Source organism: Grosmannia clavigera, assembly GCF_000143105.1.
Source record: "Grosmannia clavigera kw1407 unplaced genomic scaffold GCSC_140, whole genome shotgun sequence".
Lineage (NCBI taxonomy): Eukaryota > Fungi > Ascomycota > Sordariomycetes > Ophiostomatales > Ophiostomataceae > Leptographium > Leptographium clavigerum.
The window spans coordinates 554798-579965 of NW_014040801.1; the positions used below are offsets into that span (position 1 = coordinate 554798).

Genomic DNA, 25168 nt, shown 5'->3' on the forward strand with positions numbered 1-25168 from the left:
ATGAGAACGGGTATTTTGAGCACTTGGATAGCTGGGAGATGATCTTAAAGGACGGAGATGGCGGCAACGAACCGCGAAGCGCAGCTGATAAATGACGAGTGCGATGAAACGCCACAAAGCAAGAAGGGCGGGCTGGACTGGTCTCGAGAGCTGGCTGGTTGGCTCTGTTGCCTGGTTGCGGGGTGTGTGTGCGTGATAGAAGCACACGAAGGATCGAGGTAGTTGGGAGATGATGGTGAAAGTATGCAGTACCTGATGCGGTTGAGACTGCCTGTCTTCAGGCCAGAACAGGCGGGCGGTAAGCCAATTGTCCAACCGAAGGCGGGTTCCACATGACCTGACGACATGGTCACAGTGCTGATCTGCAAGGCACACATTATGCTGACCTTTGTCCCAGGTACCCCTCCTCTAGTAGTATTGCACTTGCACGTGCTTTCTCCAGTCACTTCTCAACCCCTCCAAAGCGACCTAGCCCGGTTTTCTCGGCTGCTCCTTCTTCTCGTTCGATGTACCCCACGTAAGTGGCGGCAGGTGTGTCCCAGCACTTGCCCGTCCACCTCACTCACACCTACAGCGTCGTATGCACCTTTGTGTTGCAGGGAAGAGAATGCCAAACCGAACGAGAATTCGAAATTAAATTAACAAAAAGCAAAGACGAATAAAACCAATAGGACTAAAATAGGGAGAGCTGAGCCCAGAAACGATAAAATAAAACAGAGGTAACCCGTATTATACATAGCTCAGGGAAGGCGATTAGCTGCCACCACGCCCACCCACCGCCCAGCGAAGCTTTGCCTAAACTACTCATAGCTCCCCTTTTCATCTTTTTTCCTGGCCCTTGCTCTCCTTCGTCTCCTCTGCCTCTAAATGCACTCTAACAGATACATATATCGGTCTAATCTTGTCGCCGCCCGGCATTGTCCCTCGCGTGCTTCCTTTGCAATGGCACGAGACTTCTGTCCATCACCATCCCGGTTCTCCGGCTCGGAGTCAATCTCGTCTTTGTAGCAAACTTCCTCATCGCCATCTTCGTCGGCATAGTCACCTTTGCTGTCCCCACTGCTTTTCTCGCCTCAGCTCACGCACACGACACTCTTCAATCGCCCTTCTTCCCCGGATCAATTGGACCCTAGACCGTGCCATCCCCCTTTCCCTGCCCTATTGTCCACACCCTTTCTACCTGCCTCTCCATATTCGCAGTCACCGCCCTGCTCTTGTCTTCTAATAATCGCCTTTCGCCTTCGCCCCTACGCTAGACATTACGCGGGACCTGTCATCAGCTCCAACGGACAACTTCACTAAAGCGCCCTGTTGCGGTACTTAGCTTTCCGCCCCTTTTCCCTACAACATTACCACAGAAAGCAGACTTCTCTCTCTTCTCGGAGTCATCTCTCTTTCCGAGACCATCGTTCACCCGACGCTCCATAATACGCATTTTTTCCTATCTGCGTTCCAGGCCCTAGCCTTCTTCGCCCTAGTCCCTATTCGAGCTTCGCCAAAATTCTATTTTCGCCTCCCCTCAATTCCGTGGGCTTCTCGTCTCTAACCCACTTAGCTGCTGCGAAAGCTCCGATCTCCGCACAGCACGTCCGCTCACCGTGCTCTTTGTTGTCGGCTCTGCTGGCACAGAACACACTCGCACTGCTAATCAGCCGATTCCGCCCCTATATCCGTCTCTGTGTTCGAATAGAAAGCTTTTGATCGCGAGACCATACAAGCGGCAACTCAGCCACTCACGCGACCAATCACAGGAGTGCATTTCGAGATTTTGCGATAGCTTCCCTCCAAGCGCAAAGCTCGACATCCGCTCGACTACTCTTCCGGACAATCCACATATTCTTCCAGCAGTCCAGACCGCCCAAGCTTGGGGGCCTGTTCGAAAGGTGCCACAGGAGACGGCCTGCAACATTGCTCTCGTTTTAGCACTTCTCCCGCGAAAATCGGCGTCGGTCACGGGCGGAGAATAAGTACGAGGGCCGTAGCAGTGCGAGCAATAAGCTCCCCGCGGCCTGACAGGACCGTCATTTGCAACGCAACCGCGATACCATCACATTCCTTTAAAATGGCAGCTAGCACAGACACCTCAAGTCGGCCGATGGAGTCGAGAACGGGGCGTTTAAATCAAAGTATGTGCCTTTTTTAATCTCGTGTGGAGTTCCGCGACTGTAGCACAAATGACTGACATTTTCTTCTCTCTCGTCGTAGGATACAATTCCAAAGGAGAACGGCTTGTTGCTGGGGTGGTTCCGCTTACCGAAGACAAGAATTACGTGATGCTGATACGGTCAACGCGGAGAAAAGGTTGGGTATTGCCCAAGGGTGGCTGGGAGACGGACGAGGAATGCCAGGCTGCTGCACAGCGGGAAGCCTGGGAAGAGGCAGGAATTCTGGTACAGATTGATTTCGATCTCGGAGACATTGTCGAGACTCGCCCACCAAAGGCACCTTCGAAAACCAAGACACGCGAGAAAGCCCTCTACCGCTTTTACGAGGCCACAGTAACCAGCGAAGAAAATGACTGGCCGGAAAAGAGCAAGCGCCAAAGACAGTGGATGACCTTTGAGGTTGCCTACGACGCACTCAAGGAACGCCCAGAACTCCAAGAAGCTTTGAATCGGTCGACCATGAAGCGGTGAAGGCGAGCATCTGTCGACTTGACCTTCACATGCACACATCTATCATGATGGCCACCTTGGCCGCCCATAACCGAATGGGCGGACCCAAACCCGGCCGGGCCTACAGGGCTTTCCCCATCAAAACTACAAGCCGCTTCTCGATGATATGCAGTGAAATGCCGTTGCTTTCCGTCCTTACATGGATGTGGTATCATAGGCCGACACTCGTTTTGTTTCTATTGCTCCTTTTAATTTACTGCTCTCGCAGTCATCTGGAAGGGAACGACAAAATGGCATATAGAGCATTTGCATCTGGGTCGTGGACCAGTTTTTATCACTTCTGCTTTTAAAAGAGGATTATTTGATATACACACCTGAAGCAACCCGTCTGATTACAATCCATTCTGACAGGCGCAACTCAGGTTTGGTGGTGTGGCGAAAAGACATTGGGAGAGGTGTTCTGGGGCTTTTGATACGCGTCTCTCTTTATGCTTATATCAAAAATAACAACTTTGTGCATACGATAGGGGAGTTTTGTTTGGACAGGGCTTTCACATAGAGGACAACCACCAAAACAAGAGCATGGGGGGCTTTATCGGGGAAGAGAGAACCATTACCCAAAGGGTAACGATCAAGTGCTCACTTAATGAATCATATCTGACAGTTAGAATACGTCTGGTTTTGGATTTATGACTGATAACTTACGACGATGTAGATTACTGCATTTACAGAGACACTGGAACTAAAATTTAGACACTGGGTTCTATCATATCCCAGTCAGTTCACCAAAGAAGAAAATCGCCTGCTAAAGTGCGCTAAAGAGCGGAAAAACAAGCCGGTGCATCGTAGAAGCAACCACAATCTATTGCAGGCCACCACGGATCTTTTGCAGCTGACTGATGAAGCCGTAGCCAGAGGCGTATCCTCTGTTGATGGCAGCCGCAGCAGGCGAGGATGATCTAGTGTTGGAATCCTGAGAGGTCGATGTAGCCGTAGACGAGCCCCCTTTTGCTGTCCCTCCTGTTCCTGAGTCTCCGCCTCCTGATGATGGTGCTGCTGCCGCTGTTTCCGCCGCTGCTGCTGCCGCCGCTTGTTCTTTTGCCAGCCTCTCGCGCTCCAGCTGCTTCTGCCGGTCGTCGACCATGCGCTGCAGACCGTCGACGAACTTGACCCGCGCCTTTTCCTCGGCCGTCCCCGCCCACACCTGACACAGTGCCCGCAGAGCGGCCACGCGGGCGGCTGCCTCTTCGATCCCCTTTTTGCCGCCGTCGCTGCTGTCGCTGCCACTGCTGCCGGCCTCTAGCAGCCGCGCCACCTCGTCCCGCCGCATCTTGAGCACCTGCTGGCCCTTCTCTTCGAGTGACGTCGGCGTTGTTGGCGCTGTCGAGCCCGATCGTTCCCTGGCGTTCCGGCCGCCATCCTGGCCGACAGTCGAGGTCTCTGGCCCGGACACAGACAAAAAGGACGCGCTGACCGACATGGCTGACGGCGGCATGACGAATTCCATGGCGTCGCCAAAGGTGCGGATCACCGTGTCTAGGCGGCTGCGCACCTGGGCCAGCATGCGGAGCTGGGCCAGAGCCGGAGGGGGAGCTGACGGATCGTGGTTTTCGTTTCTGTCTCCGTCGGGGGCAGTGCTGGCAGCAGGTGCTGCTGAATCCCCCTCGCCTGTCGGCGACGCCCCGCCGCCGATGGCGGGGAACTCCTGGCCGACTTCCTCCAGCACGTCGGCCAGGCCAATGGTCTCGCCGCGCAGCAGCTCTACCTCGTAGGCCATGCGGCTGCCGCTGCGCAGAATGTCGTCGGTCAGCTGCGAGAGCACGGCGGTCAGGCGGGTGGTGTGGGCGGCCAGCTGCGACAGACACGTCTGGGCAGCAGCAGCCTGGTCTGAGGTTGTTGTTGTTGTCGTCGTCGTCGTTGTCGTCGTTGTGGCTGGTGCACCCCGTCCTCTGCTCGACGTTGCCCCCGCTCCCAGCGTCGCGTTCCAGTAGGCGGCCGGGTCAAAGCCATTCTGCAGGAATTCCTGCAGAAAGGGATCGGAAACATGAGCAGACGTCGGCAGAGCTGGTGCAGCCGCTGCTTGTGATCCCTTGGCCTTGGCCCTTTGCTGCAGCGTCAGCGCGTGGCCTCCGGCGGACGCTGTGCTGTTCTGGCGGCGCACGCTCGCCATGGTGTTCTCTCGTATCCGCCTCCCCTTGTCTCCGTGCGTGCTCCAATGGCTCTTCTTCTGGTGCTTCCTGTCTGTTGTCCCCCTCCTTTTGGTCGGTTTGAGATCGCTTCTTTTGTGCGGCAGATCGTCGTCGTTTGCTGGCGGCGGAAAAGTGACGTTGTCAATTGCCCCAAAAGCTAAGTCCCAGCTTAAGTGGGTCGATTCAGCCGCTACGCTCCTTCCCATTGGCGAGTCACTGGCAACTTCACTTCCTCCAGCTGAAATGGCGAGCTTCTTCTTTCTCACATCACCTAATTAGCCAGCTCAGTCAGTCATAATGATGCATCGATTGAATTTCTGTTTGATTCTCTCATGGGCCATGTGCTCGCAAGTCTCCACCACATGTGTGTGGCCGCTTGTGCACTCCGCTGCTAAGTATCAGCCAATCAGGTGGAAGTCTCCTTTGGTTCGGACCCAGATGCGCAGCCTCACTTCGTACTGCGTTCGCGCTGCTCTCATTCATGTTGTCTAAAGCCATACTGTCTTTTGTATACCTACTTTGCATTACGTATGCAGGCTAAGATTCAGCGATTAGATCCCGCCGAAACGTCCTATTCACCATGTATCTCGTGATACTTTTATTCACCTCGCTGGATTCGGCTTTCTTCCCTGTTGTGCTGATGTGTCTTCGTTCTTGCTATTGTTTCATGCCTTTGAATCGAACTCGTTAGGCCTTCCTAGCACGGACGGCCCTTCATCGCATGATTGTCACCATGTGTTCCACGATCACAAGCAGACGACGAGTTACTAGGTCGGCAACAAAAGCAAGAGTATTGGAAGCCCAAAGAAAGTTCTCTGTCGCCCTATACGATCTACAGGAATTCGTCCAGCGCAGCGAGAATACCAATATCAAGGCAGTAACGAAAGGCAAGGCGGACGGCGAGCTGATTATTTCCTATGCTCACAAGAGGCTACAAGATGGCTTGACCATTAGAGTTCAGTGCAAAGGTATGAAACTCCAGAAACTGCGTTACTTACTTTCTGCCCTGAGGCATCCGCGATTGTGAACCGTCTAACGCGACGCAGATGTGGATACTGATGACCGAAGCGCTTCAATTACAGTTGATAACGACAATCCACCTCCCATATTCCAGTCGGCACTAGAAAAGATCGCATTGCGCCCGCCAGATTGGAGCCTCTGTGATTTGGCTTCAAAGATCGAAGACTCGCTTGACAAGGCCGTCCTGAGAAGAGCTCATGGCTGTTCGAATCGGGATGTGTATTATGTCAACGAGAGTGACAGCGAATACGATAGCAATGCCAGCCACAGCAGTGGAGATGGGTCCAATACCGATGATGACATGGCTTACAGCTCGGACGAGTCTGTTACAGATGTCAACTATCTCGGCAAGCCAAAATCAAGCCTTGTTAAAAGGCACGTTCGACGTCTACTCAAGCGTCGGATCTCTCATGATCTGCAGCAAGTAGAGAGTGCAGGCTATGCGTTTGAAATCTTGCGAGGAACAGCCGACGGCTCGGATGACCTTCTGATCAGCATCTCCACCGCCGTGACAAAGCTGGGCTTCAGTCCAGCTGAGATTCTGGCCTGGGGTCTCAGCACATCGGCGTACATCGTTTTTCTGATTCGAGTGTCAGGCCCGTATACGCCATTTGAGTCACTCTTGCAAGACCGTCGCAAGCAATCCAGCGTGTCTTTTCGCTTGGGCCAGTGCACAGAGCCCGTGCCAAGCGTCGGTGAAGCCGCTTTCATATTCGGACAGCGCGACACAGTCCTTTCCACACCCTTCCAGTATGCAAACCTTACAATCTCGAAGAATCTACAGAATCATATGGAAGCCTTCTTCTGGCAGATTGCCCAAATCAAAGAGGACTGCAACGGTACATGGGAGGAGGCTTACGGACTGTTCTTGCAAAGCGACCTGGACAAGAAGAGAAAATACTCCGGCTCTGCATCCTACGACTCCCTCAAGATGGCCCGTCGTAGCTTCCCTCTGGTCGCAATGCAGTTTTCTCTTGACCAGCTTGAGCGCTGCAGGAAGTACTGCCCGATCTGCCACCAACCACTCGCTGAAGGCTTCCAAGCAGTTCGGCCTACTGTGTGTTTGAAACCGACGTGTCGTTTTCAGTGCGCAACCATTGGTCTAGGCCCCAGCGTGGAGCATGAAATCCTGTTTCGGCCAGGAGTGGTGGATCTGCTCGTGAGCCTCTTTTATGCCTCCCTGCATTCAGGCTCTCGTAGATGCTCGCCTGCATTAGAGGAACTAATGTTTCCATTGAGTGCAGGGTTCTCTGGTACGTATTTGTGGACAGAGCTTCGTGGGCCGCAGCTCGAAATGGCAGAGATGGCCTCGCTGAAATCGCTACAAGTTGGTCAGCTGGTTTTCATTCGTATGCGGCCCAGCCATTTTGCTGAACATCCGCGTCGTCCCGTGCATCCAGATCCTTGGGGGGAAATCCGACTGGCAATTTGCCCGGACTCCTTGAACTACTCGAACCACTCGAACTACTCAAAGCGCTCGTTTACGCAAGAAGTTATTTATTCTGCCGTGATCAAATCGATAAATCCTGGCCTTATGCTGGTCACGTTTGAGGCCAAAAGCTTCCCTTTCCCTCCTCACGAAACACTCCGAGCAGAAATACATATTCAGGACTTAAATATCTATTTCCCGGTCTTGGTTTCCAAGGCCCGAATGCTACGCCACATAATGGACAGCTTTCCTCCTGTCTCGCAGCTTAGGAGTCACTTGCAGGATCATCCCCAGGACGACATTGAATCTGTACCTGGTGTGACACCTCTGGCGGCTAGCATGCTCCGCTGGATCATGGCCACGAATCAATCGTGCATCATGGAAATGCCTTGGGACCACCGGCTGAAACTTGGGATTAGCGGCTCAGGATGGACCCAATTCTGCTTGCTGCAAGCCCCCCCGAATGAGGAGGCCCGGTTTGGGAAAGCACGTGCGAAGACGGCAATGAAGAGCAACTCTGGCGAGCCATTTTCCAGATACCCAAGCATATTTGGCTGGCACGGCAGCCCTATACAGCACTGGCATAGCATTCTGCGAACAGGCCTTGACTACAACATCGCGACTCACGGAAGGTCGTATGGAGACGGAGTGTACTTCAGTGATGATTTCAGCTGCAGCTACAGCTATTCTTCAAACACCAGAAATGATCCGATCTTCTGGCCCAGCTCGGGGCTGCGTGTGCAGTCGGTACTCAGCCTCAACGAGATCCTCAATGCGCCCACCCAGTTTGTCAATTCTGAGCCACACTACGTCCTGGATAAGCCAGCCTGGCACATATGTCGGTTTTTGTTTGTCCGGCGTTCCGGCAAAGCGGCAGAGGGCATTGGCTCTCATCTACGGACGGTAGAAAAGGGCAATACTCTCGGCACGGGATTGCCACGATGGTCCAAGTCTCCAGCTTTTGTCGTCCAAGATCCCCATCACAACGCCTTTATAGCCAAAATTCCAACGAGAACGTATCTGGATATTCCGGTTATCTGCCCCCTGAAAAGTAACAGAACTGACATCAAGTCTACTGAAAAGTTGGAGGATGCTCGCAACATTTCCGCAAAAAAGCGGCGAAAAATATGACGTCAATGAAAGAAACATTCTGCGGTCGAAGCATAGTGGTTATATACTCGCGACTATCCAATATCTACCAGAACTTGTAAGGAATGTATTGAAGCCCATCGAAAGCTTTCTTGAAAGGTGCCTGGGATGAGATAGCTTCCTGGAACTTTCGTTGTACTCGTAGATGGGCCTGTTCTCCCAACCGCTGTAGTGACTTGCGGCTGCAAACGTCTCCGTAACATAGCAGGCGCTCTAGCATAACAAGCGACTTTTTAGTATTGTAATTATATTCTAGACACAACAAGACTTTTGCTATAAAAAAACATTACTTAATCCTATTGTCTTACAAGAGCAAGACTGCTGTTAACAAAGCCTGTGCAGTGTTGCACTGTGCCGACAAGAAACATACGGTGCCATTTTCGGCCGGCATTTCTGTCGGAAGTGCCGGATTAGTTTGCCGCTGGGCCGGTGACGTGCCGACTAGCTGTAGCGCCAAATTTTTGTGGCGCTGTCAGTCCACATTCAGGCAGAGCCGTTGGTTCTCCGTACTTGCATCCGATGTAGGGTCCAGGGATGAGCATGGAATCCAACCACTAGACGACGGTCTCTGCTATGCTTCCAGGCTGAGGACTGGCGCTGCTTCTGCATCATAGGAGGTGCCAAAGGCGCGCGCGAGTGCAGCAGAGGCGTCGTGCACGACCTTTTTGCCGGTTTGGTGGATTCTAGGCTCAGTTAGTGGGTCGCCTGTCTTTACTCCGTATTTGCGGCATAGAGAGAGCTAAGGGGGGGCTACTCACCCAGCCAGAATGAGCATTGAGTGCGTGCCGCCCGGATAGGTCTGGACATCGACGGGCACACCGGCCACGCGCAGCTTCTCGGCAAAGTCGGTGGCCTCTGGGGCCAACAGATCGCATCCGGCAATGGCGAGGAACGTCGGCGGACTGCGGGCCAGGAGCTCGTTGGGTGCAAAACACGGCGACGCGGTCCATTCGGCGGTCTGCTTCTGCGCGTCGCCAACAAAGTACTTGTTCCGGTACCACTGCATCCGGGTGGGCGTGAGCCAGGGCGAGTGTTGGGAGGCGGCCCATGCAGATTCGACAGTGGCCGTGTTGTCGATGACGGGGCAGATGAGCATCTGAAAGCAGGGCTTGACCGTGGTGGCATAAGCGGCATCGGCCGCCTTGAGGCCGACGATAGAGGCGAGGCCGCCACCACTGGAGGAGAAAGAAGCAATTAGCTGGCGTGGACAGACGAGAGCACAGAAGAATAAGGCAGAACACCTACGCCGACAGTCCGCCCAGAGCAACCTTGGACTGGTCGAGATGCAGCTGCTCGATCGTATCGGCCGAAAGGACCCATTCCAGGCCGGCATACGAGTCGTCGGCAGCGGTCGGGTAGACGTGCTCGGGTGCATGTCGGTAGTTGATGGAGATGACGACGCAATGTATGTCTGTCCGAGGAGTCAGCAACGAGAAGATGCTCTTGGAGAAGAAGAGGGGATGAGAGCTCGTACGCTTGCAGATGTGCGTCAGGAAGCCATTCTCGCTGGCGAGACCTCCGACCACCCAACCACCGCCATGAAACCAGACAAAGATGGGCCAGCCCTGCGGCGGTGGTGTGCCGGAAGGTGTGAAGATGCGTGCCTGGACCTCGCCGTCGACGCCGAGGGGACGGTCCTCGACGGAGCCGACGTCGGACAGCTTCTGGCCGCCATGGGCCATGGGTGACGGGGCAGAGCGCGAGTCGGCAGTCCACGGCAGCGTCTCGGACCGTGGAACGTACCGGAGCACGTCTTCGTGCAGCTGGATGTAGTCGGGGTCCAGCCTTGCGCGCACGTCTGGGTGCAGCGGCTGGTAAACCGGACGGCCGGCAGCTGAGGTCGCCTGGGCTGTCTCCATGGCTGGTGCAAGGTGTGTGTGGGTGTGGCGGAGAGGCTGTAGAATGGACAACAGAAGAAGGGAGGGAGAAAACAAACGTGCATGTGTTGGAAGCTGTAAAGGAAGTTGACAAGAGTCCCCGTTCTGCAGTCATCGGCCAGATCAGATTGGTGGGCCCGCGCTGAAGAATAGCCTGTAAAAAAGGGAATGGGTGTCTGCCGGTGGCTGATAACACCTGCCGGCCGGGGAGATAAGAACTGCCACCCACTAAGGTTTAGTGTACCTCAGAAGGACTCGGTCGGAGGCATAATAGTAAATAGTAAGAAAAAAAGTCAAAAAGTCAAAAACGTACAGCAGCGGGTATTCGCTGGTCGTCACCGACCCAACTACTAATCCGCCGATTACTGGTTTAACTAGGGGAGAGCGGACGGGATCCCGTGCTTTCCAGTATCTATGGCCGTACGTGATATGGAAAGCTGTAAAATAGAAATATAGTGCCATTGTGGGTTGCCGCCACAAGTTGAACTTCGTGGTTGACACTGCCTGTATTTATACCCCCTTCCCTAACGCACGAAGGCCCTCGGCACTTATGCTGTCGATGTTCAAGGCCCCTACCATCTTTCTCTCGTTCTGCGTACTTAAGACCAACTCGGAGCCGGTACCATCGAGGTATTTGTAGTCATCAGGCGGAACTCCCGCGTTGAGATCCTTCCAATATTGTCGTATATAATTGACATTTCCTTGCGTCGATGGTGCCGCAGGAATATAGACTACGCTAGAAGGACAGGTACCGTTGTGTGTCGTCTCGACCGCATGACACATCTACACGGTTAGCGCTTTCTAAACACAAAAATACAGGAGGACAAGCAGGATGCGTACGTCTGCGTGCCACCAGACAGTGTCGCCGGGGTGGACCACGGGAATGCTGACGAGGGTCTCCTCTAGGCGGAGATGAGGGTGACTCGCGGGGCTTAGCAGCTGTGAGTCCCATCGGTATGTTCCAGGGAACCATGTCGTCTCGCTATCAATCTCCCACTTCTCCGGGTCGCGCCTGTCTCCGTCTTCGGGTGCTTTGAAAAAGGGACGCAGAATCATGTAAGCCGTCGCTGTCTTGATGTCAGGCAGCACCATCAAGCCCCCCTCCCCGGGCGCACACGTGGTCAGAGCCGTCAAGCCCTGGAATCCTCTGAGCACGCTGCTATTCGCCCCGCTGGGGAACATGCCCGGGTTCGCATTCTTCCGGTGTGTCAGGTCGAACGGGTCGTAATCCTCCGGCCGTCCGGACAAGATCTTCTCGTACGTTTTGCGGTACTCCACATCGGCCCATCGGGACAGAGACCCCGCGTCAATATGAGGCCCCAATCCGAGAAAGTCCTGGCCGGGTTGGCGAATCCGCAGAGCATCCGGGTACAAGATCGGGTCGGTCTGCGCTATCTGTGTTTCCCTCGAGGCCGTCGGGTCCGTGAAGAGCGAGTTGAGAAGCCGCTGGAGCCGCAGCTGGTTGGGGTGTGTTCGCATCTTCAGCTGGACCGGCGACGAGTACAGATGGTAGATGGCAACGCTCTTCGCCGGCCACCCAGTGATCGTGTCCTTATTGCTGACCACAAAGTCCTTGAGGTCTCCGAAATGCTGCGTTGCCTCCTCCTCGGGCAGCACGTTGCGAACGATGAATGTCCCGGTACTTTTCATCTGCTTCAGGATCTCTTCGTTCTGCGGCGAGACGACATCCTCAAACGGGAAGACTGGCACGAATGCGCTTCCCCGGGCAGCAATTGCACCGGTCACGCGGTTGAGGGTGTTGCATGTCTTGACCCACGCATCCTTGAGCGCTTCGACTCCATACTCTGCTATGATGGCTGCTTTGAGGTCGCTCTGGAACGTGTCACTAGGATCGATGTCCTTTGGGGTGAACGAGGGCCACCCGGTAGGCCAGGAGGAGACTTTTGCCGGCATTGTGAAGCCGTGTTTCGTAGAAACAACTATGATCGCGAATTTGGCCTTTTCCTCGTGCTTTACTTGTCTTCTGGCTTATCGCTTCGCCCCGCCAATTTGTGATTTTTAGAAGGATCGGCAGACATCATGTTGTTATCACCGTCGGATCTCTACTCTTAATAGCCTAAAGCTTATCACAAGCCGAAACTCGAATAGGGTTGGTTCGCCAAGACGGAAAACTGTCAAGCGGCTTTTCGTATTCTTATCTTCGTTCAAGCTTCTCGGTCCGTGCGGCACGTCCGTTTATATTTGTCGGGGGATAAATATCATATCTACCCTCACAAGTCGTTGCTCTAGTCTTAGGCAGATGCAAGCGCCTTGCTGTATGTCATTTACTTTTACACGACTAGATTGGATGTCGTGTAAAGTTGCTACTGTAGTAGTATAACATGTATAGCTTCAGGCGTAACGGCGTATACAGTAAGCTTGAAGGTAGTAGAAACGGACAAAGGTTTTGGCAAGTATCAAAGCCCAAGTTCTTTAGAACTTGCGTAGGGTTACAGTGGTATAGTGACGAAGATCCAGACTGTCTTATCGGTGTGATATAGTGCAGGTAACAAAACAGGCATAGTAGAAATACAGAGGAGGGCCGTTGTAGTAGAGGCAACATAAGTCTTCCGGTATCCTATCTCCCCTATCTTTGGAACAAGCCGACATTGTGCTAAAGTTTGACTGAATCCCATCTGCCGCCTGACTGGCTGCAAGTAAGGAGTGCTGCACCGTAAACATGTGGTTATTGATTGGTCCAACCGGCTCAGAAAATGCGGCAACAGTCTTTTGTGAGCACCGAGGGATACGGTTTTATGGACGGATAAGACCCTTTTAGGCAAAGAGGAGCGGACGCAGAACGAGCCTATGTGTCCAATATACTTCCATGATAAGGACTGAGACTGGCGAGCGAAAAGGGAATAAAACGGCTCATTGGGCACGCGCGGTTGCCCCAAACTGCCATTCACATAAAATCTTAGCCACGTCTCCTCACCAGACCGCTCAGTCAAGCTCTCACCAAACCCAGTCCGCCCTGCCAAGATGTCGGACTCCAAAGACGCACAAGCACCCTCGATCCACTCGGTCAGAATATCGGACTCTGTCCCAGTAGCAACAAGAGCCCGCCAGTATGTCGGCCGCTTCGTGCCCAAGAGCCCGGTGACTAACAACGTGGTTTTCTTCCTCCTGGCTACCTTCCAGGCCTGCCAGAATGGGTATGACGCTTCCATGATGAATGCTCTAAATATTCTGCCTTCATACACGGATTATTTCGTCCTAGACACTGCCACCCTTTCCCTCAACACTGCATCCGTTTGGGTTGGGGGAATCGTGGCGGGCTTCTTTTCCGGCCAGCTATGTGACCGGGTAGGCCGCAAGCAAACGATGCTCTGGTCCGCCGTCCTGTGCATAATTGGCGCCATCATCCAGACGGCGGCCCATAACGTCGGCATGTTTGTTGCTGCAAGAATAATCATTGGCCTTGCATGTGGTATAGCCGGCGTTGGTGCCTCGACCTTTCTCGCCGAAACGGTGGCCATCACCTGGCGATCATACGTGCTTGGTTTTTTCTGGGACGCTGTAAGTGTTCAAGAGCATGTTCTGGGGCTATATCTAACACCGGGATGCCCAGTGGTTTATCGGATCCTTGGTCTCCGCAGGAATCACGTACGGAACAAAGGCAATTGAGAGTACCTGGGCCTGGCGCATCCCCTCACTCCTGCAAATTGTCCCTTCGCTTCTGTGCATCCTGATCCTGCCGTTCGTTCCGGAATCGCCGCGTTGGCTAGCCTACCAGAACCGCCCAGAAGAGGCCCTCGAAGCTTTGGCTGTAGTGCACGCGTGGGGTGACAAAGAAGACCAGGTTGTTGTGACTGAGTACAGAGAAATCGTAGAGACGATCGAGTTTGAAAAGATCTCCGGTTCAGTCTCGCCTCTGGAGACAATCCGCACGCCAGGCAACCGGAGGCGGTTGATGCTCTGCCTGAGCGTTGCTATTTTCTCCATGACAATGGGAAACAACATCGTCACTTATTACCTTGGCACCATGCTGGACGAAGCTGGCGTCACGGATTACAATACTCAGCTCCAGGTCAATATCATCATGTCTGCATGGTCTCTGGTTTGCGCCCTGGCCGGAACTGCTTTTGCGGAGAAGCTCGGCCGCAAATGGCTGGTCATTATCAGTACCGGTACTGCAACTGTCTTCCTCTTTCTGACAGGCGCGTTCTCCGATCTGTACGGCGATGGTACAAACAAATCCGGCTCATATGCAGCTATAGCAATGATGTTCCTCTTTATGGGATGCTACTCATTTGGCTGGACACCACTGGTAAAGCTTTCTGCTAGCAGTTGATTTTCAGCTTCGTGAACTCTGCTGACCTTTGCAGACGATGCTATACCCAGTCGAGATTCTCAATTACTCCACAAGAGCGACGGGAATGGCAATGTATACATTCTGGGCAAACGGCATCGGATTGATGATTACATTCGCTTTCCCATACTCTTTTGATGCCATTGGATGGAAGACTTATATGATCAACGCAACATTCAACGCCTTTACTCTAGCGTTCGTAAGCTATTTCTGGGTTGAAACAAAGGGAAGATCTCTAGAGGAGATTGATATTCTTATGGATGGAGAGAAGCACGCCGATGTTCCAGATGTCCTAAACGTTAAAGCCGGTAAAGCTATAGTTTAAGCTTTTCAGACTTTGTGCAAGAACTTTGGCTTACAAGACTTTTCAAAAAATATTAGCTAAAAGGAATATGCGAATTTTAGTTATTTACTACTTATAACACATTTTTATCTGAAAGAAAGACGTAGAAAGTAGTTAGGGGTAAACCTTTAAAAGCCAATCCCAAGAACCCTCCAAAAAACAAAAAACGTACAGCAGCGGGTATTCGCTGGTCGTCACCGACCCAACTACTAATCCGCCGATTACTGGTTTAACTAAGGGAGAGCGGACGGGATCCCGTGCTTTCCAGTATCTATGGCCGTACGTACAAGTTTCAGTTGCGTTCACGCATATATGTTCTAGAAGACACCGTCCATTACGAGTGTAAGAAATCAGACGAATATACATGGCCCTAGATAGTGCGCGTTCTCTGGCACGAGGCACTGGGGATGCGTATCTCGACGTCGGATACCGTGGCTAGGACACGGTTCCTGCTGTGCGCGGCCGATCTATGGACTCGGGGAATATATACAAGTCCTGCGGAATACAAGTCCTGCGGAATACAAGTATTATCGTTGGCTTTAATAGTGCCAAACAGTCTGGTGGGTCTCGTTGCCAGGAATGTATCTCCGATGTTGTCAATCGACAAAAGAGAAAGCGAGTTGCTTGCAGCCTAGCTGAAATTAATCAGGTCTACAGGACTACATCTTAGCATGAGTGCCTACTCAAACTCTCGCTATCATGACTCTTGTTGGGCTAGTTGTCGTGGTCAGATAGAAGTGCAAAAAGTATCAAAATCAAAAATAACTCGACCCCCCTGGGACTCGAACCCAGAATCTTTGCCAGCTGTGTTCAAGAACCGGAAAGCAACGCCTTACCATTAGGCCAAGGGGCCCGTTTGATGATGTTTCTTCACCTGTCAGAAGCTAACAGAACAGGACGGAAAACTCGTACACTAGGCAAACTTGAGTTCGCTACGCGAGTGACTCAAACAATGAAGTGGACCTCGCCAATTATGGATTTCTCCTGTCAGCACTATCAGTATTTTCAGGGCCTAAAAATGGCCATACCGTTTTTTGAAGACTGACACTCGGCTGAGTGGCTGCGACATATAGCTGCAAATATGACGATGCGTCAGAGATAGTAGGAGCGTGGCCGTATTAGGAAGGTGCCCCCAGGAGGCCAACTTCTGACTCAGCTTTGCATCGCCATATTGTCTATGCGATACGACATAAGCTTGTTGATTGAACTGACTCACTATACACGAGAATGCTGTAGGCCTTTGATTTTGTCGACACAATCGTAGAAGCGTAGAAGCGTATAAACGGTAGACGACGCCGCTGTTTGACCCCTCCATCAAGATTTTCATTCAGCTCGTAGTTAATTCTCTACTCTCAATTGTGCAAACGCGCACATTTGCAGATCCAAACTGTCTCATAGAGCAGCCCAGCACGATGATCCTCAATCAGTTTGCCCGACCGGCCCACGAGATTCTCACGCCCCGGCTCGTCCTCCGGACGCCAACCTTTGCAGACGTCGATGCCCACTACTGCCACAACTCCACGCCCGAGAATTTCCCGTTTGACGTGCGCGACACGGAGCTGACGCCCGAGAAGGCGCGCAGCGAGATAGAGCGAATCATCGACAAAACGGCGGCTGGCCGAGCCGCTTTGTTGTTTTTTGCCCTGCGCGACACGGGCGAGCTCATCGGCCACGGTGGCTACAACGTCTTCCAACTTCTCGACCCGGCCGTCTATTTGGGGATTGAGAATAAACAGGACGAAATGTCAGCTGACTCAGCCGATACCACCACAAATATCGCATTAGCACAAAAGCAGTACCTCGCGGACATTGGCATCATGCTGGACCACAAGCACTGGCGCAAGGGCTTCGGCCTGGAGACGCTCAGCGCAATGGTTGAGTATGCGCAAACCGAGCTGGGATGCGGTCTCTTCCGCATCGAGACGGACCTTGCCAACGAGCCCTGGCGGGCGTTGATGCGGGCCGCCGGATTGGGTGCTTGCGAGAGCATGCACAAGGCGACGTACGACAAAGACCTCGACGTCTGGGTCTGGAAGTTTGATACCACTCATTGGGCACAAGCCAAGGAGACGATCAAGGCAGCAGGGAAGTGGCCACTTTGAGAAAGTATGGTACTTTGACGGCGTTGATATCCGTACTATAGCATTTGTGATGCGGATCAACCATATGTGTGGTTAAACCTGGGATTTCTATAGAAGAGCAAATACGGGACTGCTTCTTGATCATGGAAAATATGAAAAAGATATGGACCTAAGTGAGCTACCAAATAACAGAAACAGTATAAGCCTATAGTTGTCTGCTCAGCACCACTGACAGTTTTCCAGCGTGGAAGAAAACTCGTTCCAGACAGCACAAACGTATACTGGTGTGTGCCTTCAGTGGGTCCCCTGGAACGCTCAGACCTCTTGGCAGAAAGAAGTTGAACTTTGTGACTTCGACCAAGTCCCCGCGGTCAAATGCTATAGCAGACCCATTGTTGGAACGGGATGCGGCTCCATCGTCGTGAGAAATGTGGTTATCCGACCGACGTCCCATTAACCCCACCGCTTCGCCCACTCGCCTGCGAACGTTGGTTCTTGCTGAAACCAAGGCGCGTAATCCATGCCGGTCCATCCTATGGTTCTCTGCTACGTTCTGTACTTCCCCGCGTCTTCGTCTTGTCACTCGAAACGAGGCAAATCAGCATGCCATAATGGAACTCTGTCTATACAAGGGCGCTGTACTAGCATGTAGACATGTTGATTTCACCTCTTGTGTGATCGGACTCTATCTATCGGATGCAGAACTGTTACTAATAGAAACATGACATCGACACGACGGCCTTTCTCTCGGCCTGCGAGGCAGCTGGGTATTGCAGGCCTGTCTCTGCCACGATAACGAACGATGATGGTCCGGTCCCGATTAGCCCAGTCTTGCACCGCTTCCATCCGAGAGAGCCGATACCACCGGCAGGTGGCGAGTTGCGGGCTGGTCTCGGCCTGTGCCGTATAGGGACACTGCCAAGTGTCGTCCTGCTCATCTCATCCCAAAAGCCAGTGGCGGCTCCAGTTTCCTCTTGCAGTTTCCTCTTTCGGGACCGAGCCCGATAGCTTCCCGGTTGGGCATAAGCTTGATGGCGGTCAGCCAGGCTAGCGGCCGCCCGCTGTCGTCTTATGCTTGCTTTGTGGGCACAGATCCACGCTGGCGAAATGCCGTGTTCCTGGCTCCTGCGCTCACTGGCTCAGGCCTTGTCGATCCTGTCAGGGGCCACCACGATAAGCTTTGTCGCTAGCAGGGCCGCTAGCACCGTTACGGCAACTCGATGTAGGACGTCACGGCAGTCGGATGTGGACGAATGAGGCAGTTGCATGGCAGCTGTGATGGACTATATAAGCGGCATCAAGTAACGTTCTTGTCTTGGCTCTGACCTGTCACCAAGCTCTTCCGTCTCCAGCCTGCTGTCTGCTGTCTCTCCTGTCTGCCCAGCCCCCTCTACCATGCATTCTTCTGCCGTCCTTCTCGGCCTCGGCGCCACCCTGCAGGGTGCCCACGCCTGGGGCTCTCTTGGCCACGCCACGGTTGCCTATGTGGCGCAGGATTTCGTGACTGCCGACACCAAGGCGTGGGCGCAGGGCGTGCTCTCGGACACGTCGACGTCGTACCTGGCCAGCATCGCGTCGTGGGCGGACTCGTACCGGGCCACGGCTGCGGGCAAGTGGTCGGCGCCCTTCCACTTCATCGACGCTGAGGACAGCCCGCCGTCGAGCTGTGGTGTCAACTACGACCGCGATTGCGGCAGCACCGGCTGCTCGATCAGCGCGATTGCCAACTACACGCGTCGTGTCAGCAGCAGCTCGCTCTCGGCGGCCAACGTCGACCAGGCCCTCAAGTTCCTGGTCCACCTCGTGGGCGACATCACGCAGCCGCTGCACGACGAATCGCTCGAGCGGGGCGGCAACGAGATCACGACCACCTTTGACGGCTACTCCTCCGACAACCTGCACGCCGACTGGGACACGTACATCCCGGAGAAGCTGACGGGTGGCAGCAGTCTCGCCGTCGCCCGCACCTGGGCCACCAACCTGACGACGGCCATCAAGACCGGCAGCTACAAGAGCGCCAAGGCTTCCTGGATCGACGGTGATGACATCACCGACGCCATCACCACTGCCACCCGCTGGGCTTCCGATGCCAACGCCTACGTCTGCACCGTCGTCATGCCCGACGGCGTTGCTGCCCTGCAGTCGGGCGACCTCTACCCGACCTACTACGACAGTGTCGTGCCCACCGTCGAGCTGCAGATCGCCAAGGGTGGCTACCGCCTCGCCAACTGGCTCAACAAGATCTACGAAGCCGACATCGCCACCAAGCGCCGCCGCTCCGCCGAGCCCGTGGCCATGGCCCAGCCCCAGCCTGATCTCAGCGGCGCCGACCTGCTGCCGCCTCCCCGTGCCCTCAGCAAGGCCAAGCTCGCACGCGCTGCTATGAGCGGCGAGTGCTGCACCCATGCGCACTGAGCACTGCGCACTGGGTGGCTTGCCGAAAGAACGTACCGGAGTATTCATTGTACATAGTTTATCTGCTTCTAGGACCGTACGATTGGTGATTTTGACAGCTACGATGGGAACGAGATGATAGAATATTCTGAGAAATGACAGCCAATATACCAAAGTTGATTTTCGTCACTGAGAACATTTGTAATCCCCAGCGTGCCTCACAGCCACAGAGCAGCTGTTAGCCATCTAGAAACAGATCCGAATCCTCTCTCGATATCCCAGTTCCATCAGCTTCACGAGGTCCACGTTGTGCCGCTATTTGCAAGATCTACCGCATCCCGCGTCTCTGTCACTACCTTTGCCGTCATTTTGTTGGGCAGGGGATCATCCAGATCCCCATATGGGCATATGCCGTCCCCATACAAGAATTCATTCGTCGATGCATCCGCCCACGTCGACTGTCCCAGCCGCCGGCTGCCGTTATTATCGGTCAGCTTGAATATAGCCACGCTGGGTCGTTCGGCTGCCGGCCGCTCGCGCCATCCCAGCGTATCACGCATCGCGTACAGCAGTCCGCGCCAGTTGTCTTCCGCGTCGACAAATTCTAGCTCGCCTAGGATGATGCGCCGCACAGTCCTGGGCAGAGACGCCAGAAGTGCGATCACATCGGTCTTTGTGACCCAGAAGCCATACAACCGAAGCGTATCTAAGCGCGGCCAGCACTTTGCGACACCAGGTGGGAAGATTGTTTTCAACGGCACGTGATGCGCCAGGTCTATACTGGCCATGTTAGCCAGCAAGTTTGTGCCCAACGTCAGGCTCTCGAGCATCGGCCCAATGGCTGCTAATGCGCTCTGCAGGCGTCTGCTGCGAAACGCCTGCCAGTCTCGATGTCTTTGGTCGTCGACGGCCAGCGATAGGTGGAAGTGACGCAAGTCTAGTCGACGAAGACTTGTGACCAGGCTGTCGTATGTCGGACACAGCTCTTCTTCAAACATCCGGGAGTTGATGCCTACGTCGTAGATATCATCTTGAAGCGAGAGGTCTGTGATCCGGCACGGTGTTTTGTCGCCTTCTTGTCTGCAAGCGACAGCTTTTGCCAGCTGTGAAAGACAGATTCGCACTCCACGCCACGGCCAAGGATTAGCGTACGGCGCGCTGTCGAAACCGGCGTTGATGCTATGATCGCCGCTCTCTTCATTCTCAATCCAGCCACGGGGAAGCGGGTAGTTAAACCCCCTGGGAAGCGCCCGAATCGCCGGCGTTTCGTACAGTGGGAAGCCAATCGTGCGCCCGTGTACCACCGCTGTCACCTGGATTCTTCGCAGAGACTTAAATCGCCGTAGTCCGTAGGCAAAGGCAGCCGCGTCGGATCCCGTCGAAATCACGCGTAGTTGCTTTTCGCGCCAACGCCGAAAATACGCCCACGATTCTGTCACGGGCAACATCGCGGCAATCAACTCTTCCGCCTGGCGTCGGTTCTGCTTGTAATGCTCCCTTAGGCATCTCTTGTTGTACTCACAGCTCCTAAAAAACCAGCCAGGATAGCTGTCCTCTCTAATCGCGTATGTCGCCGTATCGTCTCTCCTCTCTTCCTCTAGGCCGTTTGGCAAAGGGGCATCGTCCCAGATGATCTCCGTGATTCCTCTGCGGAAGCATTCGTGGTCTGCAATCTTGCGGAAAACGTCAATATCCTGCGGGCTGGCCGATAGAAACACCCGGCTTAGCCGCAGCGCGGTCCTCGACCAAGCTGCCCGATCTACCAGCCTCAACGACTTGATGTCCCGGTTAGGTAAGAAAGAACACGTCAGGAACCACAACTCCAAGGGGAGATCTGCAAGAGTAGTCTTTCCAGAAGGAAGTGGATCCATCGCAGTGATAATGGCGCGTGCCGTAAACCTTACGGAGTACGCAAGGCAAGATACAAAGTAAGATAGTTTCAGTACGACGTACGAAGTTTTACCTGAGCCTGATACTTTGCAACTGTGCGGCACAGGCCGCTTACCCCACCTAGTCCTCCGTACGTAGTACAGGGTTTTTAAATGCAAAGCTCAGAGGTACGGAGTACTCCGCCCAACAATATTGCCAAAGAACCAATCCTGACGATATGTCCCATGAACCCTCTTCAGTTCTCGCTTACTAATCGGGTTGTCGGCCATATTATGCAAACCGGCTCCAGCTTCAGGACGGCAAGCACGTTCGATTGGCGGTTGCCAGAAAGGGCCATATCAACGGGTAGATGGCGATATCGAAACGCAACTTTAAATAGCTGAAAGGCGAGCCCAGACGTTGTGGTGTCGATCTGATATCCCGGCTTGATACGAACGTTGCGGATCAGCCCTCCTTGCGAGCACCGATGGCGTTAGTGATAAGCTGGAATAGCGGTCCCATGCTCGACTCTATCGGCCGTGTGTGTGATTGCCAGTCTCACAGACTCAGCCAATGGCTTGGAAGAGACCTTGGTCTGCACCAGACAGATGCAGTTGTAGCATGCCACAAAGCAGTTGTTCCTTGCAACCGTACCTCTACCGAGCCCTCCTGCTCTCACAGAGCCGGTACCGTGACGTGGTCCCATCTTTGGAATTGAAGAGCAAGTACACAATGCATTCGAGGTCGCCTTCTTCTTCCTCTGCACTGGCCGTCAGCTGTTGCTCACACGGACTCATGCTGGGACCCGATTTCCGTGATGCGGATAACAGCAAAACGAGGCCGTTCGTCTTCATAAAGTCAATGTCTCAACATAAGATGTTACTTTGGGCAGTGCCATCCATGCGATGCATGGCAATGATGCTCGGCCTGCCAATGCTTAACGAAGTGATAGGCTAGGACAGACCACTGTGATCCCTGTCAATGACAAGTGTGGGGCAAGCTTTCATATGCTTTAAGGTATGCAATCGGATGTTTACTCCGTATGCATAGACGTGGAATAAATAGCAACTCTTGCGCCTCGCTTTCCGCAATCTTCGCAGTCTACCTGCCTAAAGAGGACTCAAAAAATGGCTAGCAGGCCAGCTAATCATGCGACCTGTCGCATATCCATTTGTCTACGGAGTATTATTCACCTAAATTTACCGTCGCAGAGCACAGGCGCTCTGGTATTTTCATAGGTGCATTATGCCATGCTGAACTCGCTAATGCGCTTCGTAGATGATATTCGCATGCAGCTAGGCCTGGACAGCCTTACAACAGCTTTTCAATATTTCGTGGTGAGGCTTTGGTAGTTGGCTGCAACGAGTGGTGTTCTTTTGTTACAAACCGCCAACTCGGCTTGCAGGCGCATTCGACCCAAAGTTAAGAGTGGGAAGGGCATCGTAATCCCACACGTGTTTTCGCCAAACATTTGACAGCTTGCGACGTCAATCGGCAGTCTTTCGGAGAATTGGAGATGCCCGAAACATTGAAACACATGGCCCGGATTGTCATGGCGTTTCTGGCGATTGCTGGCGCGTGTATGTAGATACTCCGTATTTTGAGGATCGTTCTCTGGTTACAGAAACGAAGGTTGACTGCACCATGTCAAATCCGGCCTGCTCTTCGTCCTTATACGACGTAGCATGAAGATCGTACCAGCACTCGTGCTTGTCGGTCCTGCGCAAGACGGAACAGAAGCTCCTGTCATAGTGTGGCCAAAGCTTAACATGAACAAATAGCACGTGCTGCCATCTAGAGCACGAGCGATATGCACCGTCGGTGCTTGGAAGCTCTGATCTGGCAGCTATTTCACCACCAATGTTCCTCCCTAGCAGCTGTATAAATGTCGCACACATATTAAGCTTCAATGCTCCTCAAAATAGGCAGCAGCGCTGGGGGCTTGCGTTTCTACCGGCAGTGGATGCCAAGAAAATGCTACCCAAACAGGCGACTTCACCGTCCGATTATCATTCGTCTTGCCACCGCGGGCTCGTATTGCAGACAGCCCACGTGGGGACAAACATGAGCTTCTATACGGACACGAGCAACAGCAGCGGCTGTGCCAGAGTTACTGCCTGGAAGCTTGGCGGACGGCGAGCAGAACGCATGAACGGCAAAGCGTGGCCACGACCCCCGCCGGTGGAGCAGCCAGGGTAGATTGCTAACGGAGATGCCTGCTACAACAGGCTAGCGAGCAGCCCAGCTCGCACGATTCGACACTATTGGTGTGGAGAAAGGCCAGCCTCCAGGGTTGTTTTCAGTTTTCTAGCTGTCACCGGCCGCAAACCGGTAACTTTACCGCCATCGATTGGGAACGAGGCAATGGGGGGAAAGAGGTACAAAAGCAGGGCGATGTGCCGTCTGGAAGGCAGACCAGAATCCAGCCAGCATTCTTCAAACAGGATAAGCAATCGTTTCGCTCCATCGACACCATGGCATCGCTCTGCTCCCTCTTCGTGGCCGCGCTCGCAGGCACGGCAGCAGCCGCCACGACCGGCTCGTTCAACGTGCTGTCGATGAACGTAGCCGGCCTGCCGGCAATTCTGCAGAACAACGACGAGACGGGCGACAAGAAGACAAACGCCGGGACGATCGGGACCGACTTTGCCAAGTACGGCTACAACGTGATCCACGTGCAGGAGGACTTCAACTACCACGCGTACATCTACGCGGCCGACAACCACAAGTACCGCACAGCGACGTCGGGCGGCGCTGCCATCGGGTCGGGGCTCAACACGCTGGCCAGCTTTGACTGGGTCGACTTTACGCGCGTCAAGTGGAACACGTGCTCGGACGCGTCCAGCAACGACTGCGAGACGCCCAAGGGCTTCACCTTTATGCGCGTCATCATCGACGCCGACAGCGGCGTCTTTGCCGACTTCTACAACCTGCACGCAGATGCCGGCACCGAGACGGGCGACGAGACGGCACGTACTGCCAATCTCGAGCAGGTGGCCGCCTACATCGACACCTGGAGCGTCGGCAATGCCGTGCTCGTCTTTGGCGACACCAACAGCCGCTACACCCGTGCTGCCGACAACATCACCGTCTTTGCTCGCCAGAACGGCCTGACCGACGCCTGGGTCCAGCTCGAGCGTGCCGGCGTGAACCCGACCGTGGAGACGCTCTGTGACAACCCGACGACGTCGAACACCTGCGAGACCGTCGACAAGGTCTTTTACCGCGGCAATGCCGTCGTCGATCTCAAAGCCACCTACTTCAACTACGAGAGCAAGAAGTTCCTCCAGGCCAACGGCAGCGTTCTCACCGACCACAACCCCATCACCGTCTCGTTCGACTGGACTCTGTCCAACAGCCTGCGCCAGTCCTCCTTCTGGGGCGGCCCGCACGGCAGCTGGTTCTCCGACCTGCCTACTCTCAAGAGCCGCATCGCTGCCGGCAAGGTGCCCAAGCCCTCCGTTTTGTCCTTTTCCGGCGCCTCCCGCCTCGATTCCGTCGGCCTCACCCTCACCGACGGCACCGTCTTCTCCCACGGCGGTACCGGTGGCACGGCCGCCTCACTGACCCTCGGCGCTACTGAGTACTGGGTCTCGGCCGAGCTCTGCCAGGGCGAGAAGAACAGCGAGACGCGCGCCTTTTACATCAAGGCCACCACCAGCTCCGGCAAAACTCTGACGGCCGGCACCGCTACGTCTGACTGTGCTACCTTTACCGCCCCGACTGGCTGGCAGATTGTCGGCTTCGTCGGCCAGGATGGTGACGAGGTGGACCAGCTGGCCTTTGTGTATGGAAAGAAGTGAAGGCGATGATTTGATTAGTAACGGATTAGTAAGCATTACTCATTACTTGTATATATACACAATTTTGGACCGACAACTCTCGGGCCT

At 54.0% G+C, this 25168-nt stretch overlaps 10 protein-coding genes across 10 annotated transcripts; 6 read left to right on the forward strand and 4 right to left on the reverse strand.

Annotated features, from left to right (window-relative positions):
• Positions 1–2095: 2095 nt before the first annotated feature.
• Positions 2096–2636, forward strand: CMQ_1671 (nudix domain containing protein; the record flags this gene model as incomplete). The annotated part of the gene is made up of 2 exons (XM_014318750.1): positions 2096–2126; positions 2206–2636. 2 exons carry the CDS (start codon positions 2096–2098, stop codon positions 2634–2636), a joined length of 462 nt encoding a protein of 153 aa, XP_014174225.1.
• Positions 2637–3477: 841 nt separating this feature from the next.
• Positions 3478–4785, reverse strand: CMQ_800 (uncharacterized protein; the record flags this gene model as incomplete). Its single annotated transcript, XM_014317879.1, has 1 exon — positions 3478–4785. The coding sequence occupies one exon, from the start codon at positions 4783–4785 to the stop codon at positions 3478–3480; it is 1308 nt and encodes a 435-aa protein (XP_014173354.1).
• A 740-nt stretch (positions 4786–5525) lies between these two features.
• On the forward strand, positions 5526–8384 carry CMQ_1110 (ubiquitin conjugating enzyme; the record flags this gene model as incomplete). The annotated part of the gene is made up of 2 exons (XM_014318189.1): positions 5526–5772; positions 5887–8384. The coding sequence occupies 2 exons, from the start codon at positions 5526–5528 to the stop codon at positions 8382–8384; spliced, it is 2745 nt and encodes a 914-aa protein (XP_014173664.1).
• Positions 8385–8973: 589 nt separating this feature from the next.
• On the reverse strand, positions 8974–10261 carry CMQ_685 (putative lipase from carbohydrate esterase family ce10; the record flags this gene model as incomplete). Its single annotated transcript, XM_014317764.1, has 3 exons — positions 8974–9085; positions 9161–9577; positions 9648–10261. 3 exons carry the CDS (start codon positions 10259–10261, stop codon positions 8974–8976), a joined length of 1143 nt encoding a protein of 380 aa, XP_014173239.1.
• An 819-nt stretch (positions 10262–11080) lies between these two features.
• On the reverse strand, positions 11081–12193 carry CMQ_984 (duf1479 domain containing protein; the record flags this gene model as incomplete). Its single annotated transcript, XM_014318063.1, has 1 exon — positions 11081–12193. The coding sequence occupies one exon, from the start codon at positions 12191–12193 to the stop codon at positions 11081–11083; it is 1113 nt and encodes a 370-aa protein (XP_014173538.1).
• Positions 12194–13261: 1068 nt separating this feature from the next.
• CMQ_500 (hexose transporter) lies at positions 13262–14573 on the forward strand (the record flags this gene model as incomplete). Its single annotated transcript, XM_014317579.1, has 2 exons — positions 13262–13798; positions 13851–14573. 2 exons carry the CDS (start codon positions 13262–13264, stop codon positions 14571–14573), a joined length of 1260 nt encoding a protein of 419 aa, XP_014173054.1.
• Positions 14574–16346: 1773 nt separating this feature from the next.
• On the forward strand, positions 16347–17036 carry CMQ_1233 (gcn5-related n-acetyltransferase; the record flags this gene model as incomplete). The annotated part of the gene is made up of 1 exon (XM_014318312.1): positions 16347–17036. The coding sequence occupies one exon, from the start codon at positions 16347–16349 to the stop codon at positions 17034–17036; it is 690 nt and encodes a 229-aa protein (XP_014173787.1).
• A 1374-nt stretch (positions 17037–18410) lies between these two features.
• Positions 18411–19430, forward strand: CMQ_665 (nuclease s1; the record flags this gene model as incomplete). The annotated part of the gene is made up of 1 exon (XM_014317744.1): positions 18411–19430. The coding sequence occupies one exon, from the start codon at positions 18411–18413 to the stop codon at positions 19428–19430; it is 1020 nt and encodes a 339-aa protein (XP_014173219.1).
• Positions 19431–19702: 272 nt separating this feature from the next.
• On the reverse strand, positions 19703–21280 carry CMQ_1539 (uncharacterized protein; the record flags this gene model as incomplete). Its single annotated transcript, XM_014318618.1, has 1 exon — positions 19703–21280. The coding sequence occupies one exon, from the start codon at positions 21278–21280 to the stop codon at positions 19703–19705; it is 1578 nt and encodes a 525-aa protein (XP_014174093.1).
• A 2472-nt stretch (positions 21281–23752) lies between these two features.
• On the forward strand, positions 23753–25081 carry CMQ_1401 (endonuclease exonuclease phosphatase family protein; the record flags this gene model as incomplete). Its single annotated transcript, XM_014318480.1, has 1 exon — positions 23753–25081. The coding sequence occupies one exon, from the start codon at positions 23753–23755 to the stop codon at positions 25079–25081; it is 1329 nt and encodes a 442-aa protein (XP_014173955.1).
• Positions 25082–25168: the final 87 nt, after the last annotated feature.